Source organism: Artibeus jamaicensis, unplaced genomic scaffold, assembly GCF_021234435.1.
Source record: "Artibeus jamaicensis isolate MK-2021 breed Jamaican fruit bat unplaced genomic scaffold, CSHL_Jam_final contig_3176, whole genome shotgun sequence".
NCBI classification, from domain to species: domain Eukaryota; kingdom Metazoa; phylum Chordata; class Mammalia; order Chiroptera; family Phyllostomidae; genus Artibeus; species Artibeus jamaicensis.
Window position 1 is genome coordinate 6765774 of NW_026521740.1, and position 17330 is coordinate 6783103.

The 17330-nt window shown below is 44.4% G+C and overlaps 1 protein-coding gene across 2 annotated transcripts in view; it reads left to right on the forward strand.

The window, feature by feature from the left end:
• The first annotated feature begins 1204 nt into the window (after positions 1-1204).
• SASH1 (SAM and SH3 domain containing 1) overlaps positions 1205-17330 on the forward strand; it is a 164128-nt gene continuing 148002 nt past the window's right edge. For both annotated transcript variants that reach the window (XM_037156811.2, XM_053663433.1), the window contains exon 1: positions 1205-2047. In XM_037156811.2, the coding sequence (XP_037012706.2) occupies positions 1886-2047 (162 nt within the window). In that variant the 5' untranslated portion in view covers positions 1205-1885. The remainder of the gene's footprint in view (positions 2048-17330) is intronic.

Here is a 17330-nt window from a genome sequence, read left to right on the forward strand (position 1 = left end):
GCATCTTTGATATCAGCACCAGACAGTACCAGGTCCGGTCATGTTCATTCAGCTCCCAGCGCACTTTCTATATCAACACAATGCTTCCTTATCATCAAGGGAACCCTCTCTTTTTCCTTTTTTTTCTCTGCATAAGTATAGTAGTCAAGGATTATGCTTGTACATTTAATAACTTTCAAAAAAGCTTTTAAAATTTGAACTTTTCTGTAAGGGAGATTCGTCCATTTGCTTTGGTAGTTATCCCAGTAATTGATGCTTTTCAGTAAGGAGATTTCAGGACATGCTCTTAATCTCTTCTCTCTCTCCTTTCTTTCTTTCTTTCTTTCTTTCTTTCTTTCTTTCTTTCTTTCTTTCTTTCTCTCTCTCTCTCTTTCTTTCTTTTCCTTCCTTCCTTCCTTCCTTCCTTCCTTCCTTCCTTCCTTTCTTCCTTCCTTCCCCTTCCTTCCTCCTCCTCCTTCCTTCCTCCCTCCCTCCCTCTCTCTTTCTTTCTTTCTCTCTCTCTCTCTCTTTTTTTTTTTTTTTTGTGGGCTCAGAAGAAAAAAGCAACACCAGGAGGGGCCTCTAGAACAAGCAAGGGCTCTCTTTCTCCCTGGGGCACCTCACCTGCTTTTTCTTCTCTTTCCTATCACTCAGCCCTTTCACAGAAGGCCGGGTTCCTGATGGTTCCCCGACTGCTTCACAAAGTGATCAATTGCCAAATCAAAGGTGACTGTGCCTTGTCAAAGCCCAGGGAAAATTCTCTGAGTGGTTTTTAAAGAAAGAATCACAAAAGGGGTAATACCTCCTTCAGGGCTATTTCCCTCATAAAATAAATTGCCATGGATCTTGTCCTCGGAAAAACACAGGGCCCCAGTGTGGCCTGGCTAAATGGCTACAGCCATAACACTGAGTTTTGAAAAGGGTCCTTCCCTATGTCCTTGCTGTAAAGGAGCCATTAAAACCCAAAGGACATTGCTCCTAATTACCTGAAGCCCCTAGCAGTGCGCGGCACTGTGGGCGCCCTGGGACCAAAATGTCCCAATTAATGAAAATGATACAAACAATGGCTCGTGCCCGAGCTTTCACACTTGTTTTTCAACCAAGTTTGGGCCAGCTGAGGCGGAGTTGTAATTCCTTAGGTCGCCTGAGTTCCCGAGGGGTGAGGTGTGGATTGTGACTGATTGCTTGTGAACTCTTTCGGCAGCAGTAGCTTAAAGATGAGCTTTTGGCGTTTCTGGGACCCAAATGTTTCACTGAATGGCGAGATTGGAAACTTGTGCAGGCGGGAGACTGCAGCGCGGCTGCTCTTTCAACAGGCGATTTGTTCTCCTGTCTGTGGCTCATTTCCATGCAAAGAGCCTGACATCAGAGCACCTTTTGTTGCTAAACGCTTTCTGTAGCTTGGAGGGGAGAGAGTCATGTGGAGCTGGAAGAGCTCATTTTGAAGAGAGGGGTCCCGGGGAGTTCCTTCCAAGCTCCAGAGGCACCGCGGTCACCCCTGCGGGGCCCTGCCCAGACTTGCTGGCAGAAGTGAGTCGCGTGGCTTAGTGAGTCGGTCTCCGTCACAGGAAGAAACGCCTTCGCAGAGGATTTAATTGCTTCTGGCCTGCCAGTAATCCCCGCTGTAAAACTCAGTGGTGCAAACTTTGCCTCCAGCTACCCCGTGGCCGCGCGCAGCCGGGGTGGGAAAGTTCCTGGAGTTGTCAGTCGCGCACCCCGCCGCCACCTAGAGCCGAGGTGCCGGAGCCTGCGAGGGGTCCCCGCGGGTTTGCTGGGGGATGCCGCGCGGGGGCACGACTCAGTGACGCGGCGGGCGGGGACCTGGCGCCGGGGTCCGGCCGAGCGCCTGCAAGGGGCGTGAGTGCCCCAGGGACTGGGACGCGCAGCTAGCGTGCGGGATAAGGTCATGGAGGATGCGGGAGCTGCAGCCCCGGGCCCGGAGCCCGAGCCGGAGCCCGAACCCGAGCCCGAGCCCGAGACGGAACCAGAGCCCGAGACGGAGCCCGAGACGGGCGCCAGCACGTCCAAGACGTTCTCCCGGCTCTGGGCCGATGTGATGGGCATCCTGGTGAGTTCCCTGGAGCAGGGGAGACTCGGGAAGGGACGGTTGCGGGCCGCCGGGGCGCGGCAGCCCCTCTGCGGACCCCGAGCTCCCTGCGCGCGCGCCGACTTGGCCAGTCGGCTCCTTGGAGTCGTCCTTCTCTGGCCCCAGTTCTTGGGGGGTTAAATTTTACACACGGTATAGGATTTCAACCCTAATTAAAAAATAACCAGCCACAGATCACATCAAAGATTTTTTTTTAAAAACAATCGGGTGGTAGTCAACAATTTAATATGGGACACCTGCTGAGAAGTTGGTGTGGAAAGGGCTGGAAAGAACCCTTCAAAGAGTAAATGTAAATAAATAGTATTTTGCTGGCGTTGGGAAGAGACTGAGGTTGGCTGATGTTTATCTCTTCACCACTTGTTGTCTGACCAGGAGAGAAAAGCAACCGTAGCCTTACTCAGCGCCACCAAAAAGTTTACTTAGTCTGTTTGTAGTTTTTCAACTTGTAGAATTGCAGGGTGTTTGTTACATGTTTGGGACTAACAACAAAGGGGCTTATTCTGCTAAATGTCTTGTCATGTATTTTGAAATGTCCAGTAATGTTTTCAAACCGCCCGTGGATTTGGCATGCTTTCTGAAAAATAGTTCTGCACGGGGAATGAAGCTTCAGCTGCTGGGGGTTCGATGCCTGGGGGGTGTTTGATTTGCTTTGACGGAGCTGTGGGGAGGCAGGCGGAGGAATCAGCTGAGGGGACTGTTACCTTCAGACATCTTAATCCTCCTGTGGAAAGTCCTTTTTTGCTTAAAGATTTGGAGTTGGCATTTGTATAGATCGGCAAAAAGGGCTCAGGATATCCTTTGGAATCTTTGGTTTTTCAAGTGGATGATGTAGTTTTCAGAAAGAAACTTTCTGGAGCGATGAACAATGTGTTGTTTTTAGCATAGTAATTAAGCTCTTAGGCTTTACGGTGAGCTGGCCTGGTCAAATCCCAACTCCCAATGACTGATTATGGGACCGAGATATTTGTTCCCTCCCTCTGATCTTCAGATCCATCACCTGAAAAGTGAGGCAGAAGAGCCGTACGTACTCTTTAGGTTTGCCCACATTGAGCTCACCTGTTGTAGATGTAGGACTCAGTACACTGCCTGGCATGTAGTAGGTGCTCAAGAAAGAAGAGCTCTCTGTTTTTTTCTTTTTTCTGCACATGGTCTCGTGCCTGATTTTTGCTAGCTGAAGTCCCGGTGGCTGCATTTTCAGGGGTTTCAGGGGTCCACTGGTATCTGATCATCACTGTACCGAGAACCAGGGGAGGCCAGTCAAAGGTTTCTGTCGGCTCTTCTCACTCTCTGATATTTTAAAAATGTAGGTACTTTTAAATTTTAAACGTCCAGTCCTTGCATTTTCTGAACTTTACTAATGAGTAGAGAGTCCTTCAGTGAAATTCCCGAAAACCCAACGAACACTTTAAAGTTGTGGCGGTAGATTGTTTCTTAAGTTTGTCGAGCAGGAAGAAAGCTTATCTTATTTCTTCCTTAGATCTCATTGCATGTTATCAGTCCCTGAGAATGTGGGTTTGATAACATCACCTTGCAGCCTCACTAGGGCAAAGGCTGGGGAAGGGAGAGTTGGAGGAGCTCACCCAAAGGAAAGTGTGGGCTCAGGGTTGTTGGGAGGGGGAGGCTGGCTGGTGGCACTTGCTGGAAATTTGCTCTCCTTTCCCTGGCAGATTGTAGGCCTCTGTTGGGTCAACTGTAGAAGAGAGAGTTTTTTGGCTGAGTTATGAGATGGGGTGGGGCTCAAGAAACTCAGACCTCTGCTACTCACCGGGTGAAAAGAAAATATGTACTTTTAAATTGACTGATTGATTTTAGAGAGCAAGGGTGGGGGAGTGGGGAGAGAAACATCAATTTGATGTTCCACTTAATTATGCAGCCATTGGTTGCTTTTTGGATGTGCCCTGACCGGAGATCGAACCCACAACCTTGGTGTGCAGAGATGACACTCTAACCAACTGAACGACCCCGGCCAGAGCAAGAAAATGTGTACTTCTTACAAAACCAGTTCAGTGTGAGGCTGACAAGAGCGGAAAGAGTGTTCCAAATAGGTTATGCTCACTTATGTTTATCCATGTTTTTCTTTTCTTTTTAATTTATTATTTATTACTAATAGTGAAACCCACTTTGGAGTACAGTTAAAACTAACAACATAATACCTTTTGTTCTCTATATGATGTATACTTTTTGTTCCATTACTGCTGTCCCAATCTCCCCCCAATCCCCAACTCTTGCTCTCCCCTGCCCCGCCCCCTCTCCCACAGTCAGTCCCCATCCTGTTGTCCATGTCCATGGGTCCTTTATACTTGTTCTCTAACTAGGTTTTTCCCCTTTGTTCCTCCCTTGTCCCTCTCCCTCCTTCCCTCTGGTCCCTGTCAGTTTGTTACTTGTTTCCCTGCCTTTGGTTTGTTCCTTAGGTTCCTGTTACAGGTGAGATAATATGGTGTTTGTGTTTCCCCACCTGGCTTATTTCACTTAGCATAATGCTCTCCATTTCCTTTTTTTCTGCTGCATAGTATTCCATTGTATAACTGTATCACAGTTTTTTTTTATCCACTCATTTATTGATGGGCACTTAGGCTGTTTTCAGCACTTGGCTATAAATAACGCTGCTATGAATATAGGGGTGCATAGGTTCTTTTGAATTGGTCTTTCAGGATTCTTAGGGTATAGTCCCAGCAGTAGGATCACTGGGTCTTATCCATTTTTTTATACAGTATTTTTTTTTTGAGGTAAACTTGAACATCAGAATTGTTTCTTAGTAAAATTTGGAAGACATGGGTTACCTCTCCTTTGTGTGTCCCTGGAGAAAGTCACCAGGTTAAAAGGATCTCTAATCTGTTAGAAAGCTGCCATCTAATTGTTTATATGAAACTGCATCTTTGGGGGAAGGTATCAACACACCGATAGTTGCCATTCTCTGTTTTTACTGAGATTCTTGAAAACACAGTTTCCTTCATTTTGTATTTAAAGTAAGGGACTTTGCAATCTTTCAGCATGGATAGGAGATGGGACTGGACCCATGGCATGTATTCCTTGTTAGCTGACAGTGTCAGGCTGGACCCCCACCACCAGGAGCCTGATGCCATGACTCTCCATTGCTAACTGTCCCAGACGTACTTGGTAGAGATGTAATGACATTCGGTACTTTAGGAAAATGCTATTTGAACGATTGTTTTTCAGTACTGAATTCAAGGGGAGTAGAACTTAGTGCAGGAAATACACAGCCAAACACACTAACAAGGGTTTCAGGCCCTGCTGCTGCTTTATTGATGTCGATTTTTCCAAGGTGTAAAAAACAAACCTCAAGTCCTGTTAGGTTAAAACTTTTTTAAGTGAGTGAGCCCAGTTTCTGCCCTCAGTGATTGGGTGTTGCCCCAGAGGCAGAGGTCTCACTCCATAAACACGGGTGGTTGAGTTTATCAGGACCCATTTTGCATTTAAATTAATTCAGGCCTTCACGGTTCCTCACCAAGTAGTTGCTTTTAGATACTCATTTAGAAAATGCTTGTTTAGAGAAGAAATAATAGTATAATTTATAGCATGAAATTGAGCTGTGCTCGAATGAATAAATGCTACTAAGTGAATATGTAAATAGAGACTTAGGAGAAAATGAATGCAGCAAAACATTGTCGATTGTAAATGCCAGGACGGCAGGGTAAAAATTTTACTCATTTTTCTATCCCCAGAGCCTGGGCCTGATTGGGTGCTGAGAACATGGTTTTATTAAATATAAAAGAAGAAAAGATGTGCTTATTACTTTGATGTGCAGAAGCCACATCAAAATACAGTTTTGTAAAGGCTCACGTACACGCGTTAATAAATTGGACAGTCTCATTATGCAAACTAAAACCCCGGTGCTTACTGGGAACAGTAGAAGCAAATTCTGAACCCTGAGCAGTTAAACCTCGGCGTTCTTGTGAAGTGTGCTCTTCTCTTCTCGAACTCTGCCACGTGTGGCCTGCCTGGATTTCCAGAGCATGTAACCTTTCACCAGGGCCCGCTTAGCCTTCTGCCTAGAAGTGCAAAAGAAGTTAGAATCCTGTGGGATTTTACTCATTATCTTTAGTCTGTGTTGCAGACACAGCATTTCTTTTTCTTTCTTTCTTTTTCTTTTTTTTGGGGGGTGGTGGTGGGGGAGGTTAGATGTTTTTGAGAGTAGGAATTGCTAAAACAATTAAGAGGTGGTTAGATATGGTAGGGCAATCTTTGAGCACTTCTTATCCATTGGGTAAATTGTTCTGGTTCTTAACTTTTCCCTCCAGAATTTGAGGTCCTCTTAAAGCTGAGCCAGGCCTTCAGAACTACTCGTTATCTGGAAATGGAGGGGAAGAGAGTTTGTAAGTGACTATTGTTTGCAAGATCCTGCAAGAGGTACCTCCCCCAACCTTATACTTCCTCTGTTCCCTGCTCTGTTCCTACAGTTTACACCCATTTCCTAGCCATGCTTAGAGAATATCCTTTGTGTGGAGATACTCTGGACCTTCTCCATCCCCTGAAACCTTTGCAGTCTGCAGAAAAGTATGCAGTAGACTTCAGTCCACAAATGTTAGGTTTATCCTGATCTGCTATTTGTCAAAGTCCCTTAAAAAAAAAAAAGGACCCTCCTTTGCAGTTTTAGGAAATGTGTCGGGGAGGGGAGATGCTTAGGAGATCCCCAGGGAGCTTTTAAAATGCAAACTCCTTGGAAGGCTGTGATTTACATATCAGGTGGTATGTTACTGTAAGCCCATCAGCTAATGCCTTAATGAATTTTAGGTCTAGGGATTGGAGAGTCAGCCTGGGCTTCAAATTTTCTGACTTCATCTTAATTTTATGTTCCTGCTAGCCCGCCCAGAGCTTTCTGGCTTTTTATAAGTGGAGAAGTTGCAGGGTGGTGGATCAGAGGGACTAAGGAGACCTTGGCAGTGAGCCTTCAACTTCCTGCTTTAGAGAAGAGGCATGGAAGGGAGTAGGGGCAGGAGCCGAGCAGGGAGGAGACCGGGCCAGGCTTCTACAGTTTTGGCCTGGCTCAGTCCTTTACTGTCAAAAAAGAGCCGTGCCCTAGAGTGACCTGTCATGCTCCCCTTCATCCTCCATTCTGCCTTCATTTGCCATTCTCTACTTTGAAACTCTTCCCTTTTGACTTATTACTGACATCCTGTTTTTCATAGTTTACTCCTGTTGATAGAAGGCTACTGGAGGGGGAGGAGGCGGAATTCACAGTACTGAATCCCTGTGCTGTGCCGGGCCCTTCCCAGATTTGATCCGCTCATTGAGACCAGGCAGCGTTATTGTCCCCATTTTACAGCAGAGGGGTAAACGTGCTGGTCCTAAATCACTCAGATAGGAAACAGAGGAGCTGGGAGTTGGATCACGTGTTATTTCTCGAAAATTAATTCCTACTTGCAATTTTATTTTTCACTGTGTCACGTATTTTGTTTGAGCTACTAAGGTAAGTACAAGCAACATGTGCCTCTGGCTTCCACAAAGAGGAAACAGTGAAAACAGCAACCCCACTGGCCTTCTCTTCTGGCCCCACAGTGCAGTGGGTGGAGCGCCCTCAGGAGGCAGGGGCGGTGTGGACAGGGAGCCACAGAGGGGACTTGTGGGCTGAGTGATACACAGGGTGGCCATTTCTCAGAAATGCCATTTGATTTGGGCCCTGGCTGGGAGGAGGCGTTCTCCCTGAGGGTTAAAGAGGAGAGGAAGGAGGAAGTATTTTTTGGGCAGAACCAAAGGAATAAAGATGGGGGGCTCAGGGCAGCTGAAGGGGGGCCAGGGGACTAGGTCCCGAGTGCGAAGTACACTCTAACGAGAGCCATTGCAAAATCTTCCACTGGCATGTGACACGATCACTTCTGTGTTTTAGAAAGTAACACTTGTGGGTGATGAGTTGGTGATGAATTTGGAGGGAGACTACTTTAGTGATCCAGGCAAGAGAGGATGAGGGCCTGGACCAAATGCTGGTGAAACATACCAATTATCTATCATCTGGCTTCCATTAGGTCCGAGATTTCACTCAATATCTGTAAGTAATCAAGGATTGCTTCATGGAACTTTCTTTTGATAATTCTTTTAAGTTCAAGAGCAGGCTGGGTTAATGAAAGCAATTTTTAGAGATGTTGTAGTCTTCAGATTTTTTTCGTTCTTTTGGTTTGCAGGCCCGCACTCAATCCACTGAGCTACACCAACCAGGGCTAGATTTTTTTTGTTCTGAAGCAATATCTATCTGGATATATTTATATTTATGTGTCACTATGTAGCAGAAGGAGGGATATGGGTCCTTAAAGAAGGGAATTCGTATTTATAATGATGTGCACACAATACTGTAGCTAAGTGACCTTTCATTCCATCTTTTCAAAGCTAATTCTGGAGGATAGTGGAGTCCAGGGAAATACTCAGTTGTGCAAACTGATTCATAAGCAAATCTGTAGCTCAATTTCATGAAGGACATAAGAGGAAAACCAATAGCTAGTGGTTTATTTAATGTGTTCTTCTTAAGAGTGCTTTCCACTTCCGATTTAAGCATCCTAATCCCACTGTGATATATGGTGTGCTTCTCCATACTTTCCACACATCCTCATCATACAGTAGAAAGAAAGTTGATCTGACGATAGTGACTGTAAATGGAGATAGAGGCCAAGGCTCTAAGAATTAATTACACCATTTAATACCAGTGAGTAAAGACAATAAGAATTGACCAAATCTTCAGATGAATTTTGAGGCAAAATAATGTATTTATGACCCACATCAGTTTGCCGTTTTTCAGATGGTGTGCTCATCTATTTATTAATTTACTTTTGGTAATAAGACCTGAAGATGGTGGGTGGATTCCTCATTAGCTTTGCCCTGAGCCAGCTGTTTAGTGGCCCTTGTACTGTTGCATAACCTGTCTCGCTGGGTAGCATGAATCAGGCGAGACGCTTCATGGAGATAACCTGCGTTGTATTTTTTCTGGCGTGTCAGGTCATGTAACAGATCCTACTCCAGCAGGGAGACTAGGTCCTTGGGCATTTTGGTGTCTCTATGACTTAGAAGACAAAAGCTTGGTAACAAGATAGGTTTTCCTCTCTGTAATCCATATTCTTTCTTTTCGGAAGGGATCTCTTGTTGCCTTTCACTTTTCTAAGATAATTGCTGAAAACGTGAATACATTTCTACTTATACTGCATGGTCTGAGGACTATTGTTCTGTGTTCCACAGAGATACATTGCAGCTCTCCTTGGTGTCTGAGATGGGTGGTTGATTTACAGTTGGTGTTGATGCTTCATCATTGTGAGTGTGGTTTTACAGCAAGTAGTGGGCGAGGAAGGTCCCCTGGGTCTGCCCATCACTCTGTCTGATTGGAGCCTCATTCTCTCCACTGGCATGCAGATAATACTGGAAGTCAAAGTGAAAGAAAAATGAATGCATATAATTGTCATTTTAACTACAAGTACCACTGAAGATAAAAATCTTAGTAGGTTTCCTGAGCCCTAGTTAATTTTGTGGACTGTAATACTTTGCCTAAGATTTCCTATCAACCAAGTTTTTTTTTTTCTTTTCACTAGAGTTAAAAAAAATATGTCCATATGATTTTTTAGGCACTTTTTAAAATAGTGTTTCGATATGAAGTTATTGTAGAAGAAATGAGTATTCGAGTGTAAAAATAAGTATCTTTGCTATAGGCTACGATCTGTTTTCAGAGGATTTTAAAGACCTCCCTTAAAATAAGCCATTAATAATTTTACAAAGGTCCTTGTGTGGAAATGCCTAGGGTTAAAAATGAAAATAATACGATAGTCCTACACAGCTGTGACAACGGCCAAAATCTGCTGAGAACCCCAAGTGCTGACGAGGATGAGCAGCAACAGGAGCTCTTCTTCGTCACCGGGAGGACGGAAGGACAGTACAGCCGAGAGCTTGGCTGTTTATTACAAAACTGAGCGTAATCTTCTCAGTTCAGAAGTAGTGCTCCTTGGTATTTACCCAAAGGAGTTGAAAAGAGTTCCGTGAAAAAACTTGCCCCCAGGTATTTATAGCAGCTTTGTTCATAATTGCCAAAGTTTGAGAGCAACCAAGATGTCTTTCAAGTGGATGAATGGACTAATAAAGTGTGGTACACCCAGACAGTGGAATATTATTCAGTACTAAAAAATGAGCTACCAGGCCATCAAAAGACAGGAAGTGCAAAAGCCTGTTGCTAAGTGAAAGAAGCCAATCTGCAAAGGTTTCTGATTCTGACTGTTGGTGTAAGCCTCGTCCGAATCTGTAGAGAATTTTATGAGGTTTATTTATTTATTTTTTCGAGCCAAAGGTGACCACGACATGAGCCGGAGAGCAAGATCTCAAATGTTCCAGAATATGACAGTCTTGCAGTTTCTTTTTTGCATTGGAAATGAAGGAGAGGATGCAAGGAAAATTACATGAAGGAGGGAGAAAGCAAGGCGGGGGCTGGATTATGGGATAGTTACGTGATCCTCATGCTTTAGAAGGAGGGGTCTTAAAAAGTGGTCACAGATTAGAAGGAGGGATCTGGAAAGAGGCATTTCTCAGGTGTGTTGCCCTTGATGCACAGAAACAATAGGTGAGGTTTGCTCAAGGCAAAGATAAGCCTTTTCTAGGAAGATGTCTGCTTGGGACGTGACAAACCACCTTAACTTGTCCCCTTAGGAATTTATGATCAGATCGCCCTGAGAAGTTACTTTATCACAGAATCTCTTTCTTCATCTACGTGACTGTGACTTTTGGGAAAGGCAAAACTAGGGAGGTAGGTGAAGAGACCAGTGATCGCCTGGGGTTAGAGGGGAGGGAGGGAAGAATAGAAAGAGGGCAGTATTTTTATAATGGTGAGGATGAGTCATTATAAATTGCCCAAGCCCACAGAGTATAGAACCCCAAGAGTGAACCGTGATGTGAACTTTGGATTTTGGTGATCATGATCCATCAGTGTAGGTTGGTTTGTTCTTACAAAGTACCACTCTGGTGAGTACGTGGTTTGTTTTTTTTTTTCCCAGTATAACCAAGCAGCTCTCCAGTTGTCAGCAGATGTTGCTGGGTGTCACACGGGTTAAGGGGTCAGTCCTAAAGTTTGCCCTACTTTTGATGCCAATTGGAGGTGTCTGTAACCACCTCTTTGGGTTCAATTAATTTGCTGTAACAGCCCGCAAAGGTCAGGAAGCCAGTTTACTCGCTGTGTTAGCCAGGTTCCTTATTACATTACTGGGACAGCCAGGAAGAAGAGGTGCGTCTTCTTCCCGGGAGTGTGGGAAGGGGCACTGCACTTCCATGACCTCTGCATGGCCACTCTCCCAACATCTCCCTGACCCAGAAGCTCTCAGAACTCTGTCCTATGGCGTTTTATGGACTCGTAGCTGATTAAATGATTGGCATTGGTGTTAGAACTCAATCTCCAGCCCTTCTCTGGAGGTGAGGCAGGGGTTAGAGACTGAAAGTTCCTGTCCTCTGGTCACTTGGTTTTTCAGGTCACCAGCCACATCCCAAAGCTATCTAGGGGCTGCCTACCCTAAGTCACTTTAAAAGCCTAAATTTAGGTGCACTCAGAAGGGACTTCTAATGAATGACAAAAGACACTCATATCTGTCACTCAAGAAATTCCAAGAGTTTTAGGAGCCTTGCCTGTGTTAGGATTGGGAAGAAGACCATGTACGTTATTTCTTATTATAAATCACAATGTCAGGTGGGGTGTATTGATAATGGGGGAGGCTCTGCATGTGTGGGAGTTGGGGCTATATGGGAAATCTCTGCACCTTCTCAATTTTGCTGTGAATCTTAAACAAAAATGAATTAATAAAAATGTAATAATAAAAAAGATTTGCTTTAAATAAGAACAATTAGAAAAAAATCAATTAAACATCTCAGATCCTGAGCATCATTCATCTATCTCTTGGCCATTTGTATGTCTTCTTGGGAGAAGTGTCCGGGGCCTCTGTCCACCTTCACTAGTTATCAGGGAAACGCAGATCAAAACTACAGTGAGATACCAGCTCACACCTGTGAGAAGGGCTGTTTTCAGTTATTCATCGTGGCCACGACATGGAAATAACCGGAGTGTCCTTCGATAGGTGATTGGATAAAGAAGGTGTGGCCCATATATAAAATGGATATAAAATGGAATACTACTCAGCCATAAAGAAAAGATGAAATACTGCCATTTGCGACAACATGGATAGACTAAGAGAATATTATGCTAAGTGAAATAAGTCAGGAGAAGATAGGAATCCTCTGATTTCCCTCATGTGGGATATAAAACTGAAACTCACAGACACAGAGAACAGTATGGCAGTTACCATAATGTAACTGGGAAGGGGGGGTGGGAGGTTAGTAAAGAGTAAAAAGAGCCGAATGGTTGGTGGTGGAAGATGATGTGACTTTGGGTGGTGGGTACACGATGCAATTTACAGATACGTATCATAGAAACGCTCACTTGAAACATAATCTTATTAACCAATATCACCCCAAATGCACACTTGAAACATAATCTTATTAACCAATATCACCCCAAATAAATTTAATAAAACAATAGAAATAAATGTCTTAGAAAACTGAAAGGTCGTTTTCAGAGTAGTTAAGAGCCGAGGGAGTAGTGCAGGCTGCTGAGATTCAAACCTGGCCTCCGCATTCAGGGGACATGTGTTGCCTGGGCCAGTGCCGAAACCGTTCTCTGTCTTGATCTCTCATCTGTAAAATAAGGATGATAGCCAACCGCATTGTTGGATCTGCTGGGAGGAATTGCATCACTAGAACTGTATGGCATATGGTAAGCAGATCATAAATGTTTGTTGAATTAGTAATAATTGAATCTCCATTAGTTGGAATGCAAATTAATTTTTCTTCATTTTTATCTTTTAGTGGAGGGATGGTCTGGTTTTACATGTTCAATTTAGGGTTGATATTAACCATTAATTTAACTTGTATCAAATGTCCTAAATGCATAAATTGCTTCAAACTATTAACTTTCAGATTATATTTTAGGAATTGGGAGTTTAAAAAAAAGTCTTTCAAATATTTTATTTATTTTTAGAGAGAGAGGAAGGGAGAATGGGAGAAACACATCAGTATGTGGTTGCCTCTTGCATGCCCCCTACTGGGGACCTGTCTGAAACCCAGACACGGGCCCTGCCTGGGAATCAAACCAGTGACCCTTTGGTTCGCAGGCCTGTGCTCAATCCACTGAGCTACACCAGCCAGGGCTAAAAAATACTTTTTTATGATAAAGAGAGAGAATGTGTAAAACTTTCGAATAGGCAGGGGTTTCTGGAGGCAAGAAGATGTTTGTAACAAAAATATGTTTTCTCCTTTAATGGTGTTCAGATTGCTATCTTCAGTTCTTTTGTGACTAAGTAGCACTGCCATGTGAGGTCTTTTTAATAGTTGACTTATTAGAAACATGTAAAATATTGAAAGCATCCACTTAACTAACGGTTTTATTTTTTGAGTGCTCGAGTCGTGTGAATGTTGATCTTTTCTGTAAAATATTTTCCCAGAGTCTTATTGAATTAACCACTCTCTCCGCCAGGGTTGCAGATTATGCACCCTGGATCTTTGCGTCTTAATTAGGTGTCTTCAGGTTCAGGACGGGCATTTCCCCAAGTTTTCCAGGGATGTCCTCCCCAGCTCCCAGAGCGACCTGCAAGCACATTTCAGTGTGAATATGGTAGAAAATGGGATTCGCTGTGGTTTGAGGAAGAATTGTAAGCTTGTCATAAACGAATTTGCCACTTACATGGATTGGGTTTGTTGTTGGTGGTGGTGTTTTTTTGGATAAAATTTCCTTATGCACCTAAAGGAAACCTGAAGGAAGTTGAAATCTTCACAAAAGTCTGTAAAGACCATGAACACTTTACACTGGAAAGAGACAGCATTTCATTTTTTTAAAAGATTTTATTTATTTTTAGACAGAGGGGAAGGGAAGGAGAAAGAGAGGGAGAGAAACGTCAATGTGCCATTGCCTGTCGTGCGCCCTCCACTGGGGTGCTGGCCCACAACCCAGGCATGTGCCCTGACTGGGATTCGAACCAGCGACCCTTTGGTTTGCAGGCCACACTCAATCCATTGAGCTACACCAGCCAGGGCAGCATTTCATTTTTAAAGCATATTTTATCATGAATGAGTGTCTTTTAAGGTTTTATTTATTTATCTTTAGAGGGGAAGGGAAGGTGAGAGGGAGAGAAATATCAATGTGTGGTTGCCTCTCGTGTGTCCCCTCCTGGGAACTGGCCTGCAACTCAGGCATGTGTCCTGCCTGGGAATCAAACTGCAATCCTCTGGTTCGCAGGCCCACGCTCAATCCACTGAGCTACACTAGCCAGGGCTATCATGAATGAGTTTTATCGAAAACTTTCCATAAAAGCATAGTGTCAGGGACAGCCCTACTGCAGTAAGTCCACTGCCGCCTTCGATAGCCTGTCAGTCAGACTAGGGAACATGTGGTGTCCAGGTGGCAACTTCCTGAAAGCGCCTCATAACACTGATGTGCATGGTAGTGATTAGCCCTGATTGGGATATTACAAAACTGAGGTTGCAGGATGAGCATTAAAGTAAATAGGTGTCAAATGAATCATAAATGATACACGAGCGATTAAAGTCCATGTGATGTAACATTAGCATTAACAAAGAAGTACAGGCTGGGGCAAAGGTAGGTTTATAGTTGTTCATATGGAAAATAATACAATGACGAATACGTAACAATACAAGAATAAACTCCGTTTCTCGTACTCACAAATGTAAACCTCCACTTCCCCGACCCTGTAACCCCGACACGAGCATTCTAAATGGGAGACCTTGTTTGGCACCGAAGGGCTGTACGTTCCAAGCCCGTGTCTTCAGAAGGCAGGATGCTTTTCTCTCTGCGGTGGAGGAGCTGCTGCAGAAAGTGGGAGGGAGACAAACAGAATCAACAGACTCCTTAAACATCAAGAGGTGGTCAGCGGGTCACATCCCTTGCTCTAGGAAGTACTGCGCTGGAGATTGGAAGGTAATATTTACCTTAGTATCATTCCTTGCCCTTCCTAGTGTCTGTACATACGTTGATTGATTTAACGCTCTTGAAGCTACCAGAAAGCCCGTCAAGGACTGTTGTCCTTGAGAGGGATCTAGGGTTCTGGGTTTCCTTTACAAACACACACATCACTGACCATATTTCAGTACCCACAATTCAACAATTGCCAGGCGAGTTTTGGCCGTGGCAGATTTTGAGCTTCTGAAGACATGTTCTTTATTGTACTCTCGCAAATGCTGGCAAGTGTCCTTTGAAGTAGACCAGGCTCAGCTGGATGTGAGCTCGGTTACTCTTTGAGCAGAGTTTGGGGGTAAAGCCAGAGAGGGACCTGCAGTCTGGGTTTTCCCATTTTCCATCCAGGCGGCCTGGTTCCCAGGTCTTGGATGCCATAGCGTGGGTCCGTGTGGCATACACTCAAGACCTGGCAGGCGCACTTCTTCCAAGGAGGCAGAGAGAAGCACAGATGTCTGGTGTCTCATGGTCGCCAGCTTGCTACAAATTCTAGAACTGCACAACTTGAGTTCTTGCAGTTTGTCCTTCTGCTACGGAAATCGGGAAGGCCCACTTCCACAACACTGGGGAAGGCAGACTCTCTTGTTAGTCAAAAAGTTTTTCAAGCTGCAGAGCAATTTGGCTTTATAATATTAGGTTGTACTTTTTTTTTTCTCTTAATCAAGATTTTTTAAAAAAGACACATAAGCCTATTGTTTGTGGACTGACTTGCAGACAGGTTTGAGGGTGTGCTGTACCAAGTCCCAGCATGTAAAGAAAATCCAGGGCAAGAGTTTGTTAAGGACAGTAGGTTCCAGATGGTTCTAGAAGATCAGCCAAAGCCCAAATGAACAAGCCAAAGCAAGATGGGTATGCCTCTGGAATTTGCTAGTTAGGTCAAGATCAGTAAGTAGGTACTGAATTATGGAGTGTAGTCGGCAGCCAGGATTGATGAGGCTTGGAATGCTGTTTTGGTAGGAAAATGACAACCAAATAAGTGAGGGGCAGGGTTAGGCACACACTGCCTTCTGCTATGCCATGAAGGTCCAAATCAAAACAAGCTTATTAGTGCAAAAAAAAAAAAGCATGCTGTGTAGCAGCAGTGCCTTGGTTGTGGCGGTGGTCACCGCGGAACAGTGAGGGAGATGACCAGATTCTGAAATATCTTAAAAACTAAGGGTGAGCACTTTTTTGTTGTTGAAATTTGTCCCTCCTCTTTAGACCATTAGCAGGCAACGAAATCGTTCTTTGGCTCCTGGTTTTCTAGTGCTATGTGTATTTATCATCTTTTATGGGCTTTCATTTAAAAAATCTATAAGGTAATGTAGGGAGAGTGTGCAGGGTGGAATCAGTTTTTTCCCCTGAAAACCGAAGGAACGTAGAAACTCTGTTGTCCACACATTCTTTGGAGCACTTCCTCGGCCGATTTCTGCACACTCCATCTGTCCGTGTGCTCCAGGGTTCTGTGGGTAGGAAGGAGAACCTTCTACAATGTACTCCCCAGTCAACCGTAGTAATTATTTTTCCCAAGGAGGGTGGGGGTTATATTTTTGTGTGATGGTTGGAACAGTCTTCTTTGAAGCCTGACTGCCATAAAGACGTTTCATAAAGCCTTTTAAACAAAGACTCCGTGAGGGGCAGAAAGCCCGTGTGACCCAGTAGTCATAGTACAAAGAATAATGCTAATGTGAGTAGCCAGTGTGTATTGGTTGATCATGTGCTGTGTGCCAGACACAGTGCTGGGCCCCTCCCGTTCATCATCTCACTTCACTGTCCCAATAACCTTGTGAGATGGTGTTGTGGCGTTGAACTGTGTCTCCCCTTCGCCCTCCCAAAGAAGATGTTTTGAAGTCTTACCCCCAGTATGTCAGAACGAGACCTTATTTAGAAATAGGATCTTTGTAGATTTAATCAGATTGAGCTGTGAGGTTGATAGGGTGAGCCCTAATCCAATATGGACACAGACACAGCCATATACAAATGGGGGACAGTGCGGAGACATTTGGGAGAGAAGCATGTGAAGACGGAGGTTTGGAGCGTTGTATTCCTCAGCCAGGGAACACCAAAGACCGCTGACAAATCAGCACAAGGTAGGAAGAGGCAAGGAAGGGTTTTTCCTACAGGTTTCAGAGAGAGCATGGCCGAAGCAACACCTCAATTTTGGACTTCTAGCCTCTGGAACTTGTGAGATAGTACATTTCTGTTCTAAGACACGCAGCTGGTGGCAGTACTTTGATATGGCAACCCCGGGAAACTGATCGGGTGGGGGTACCTTAT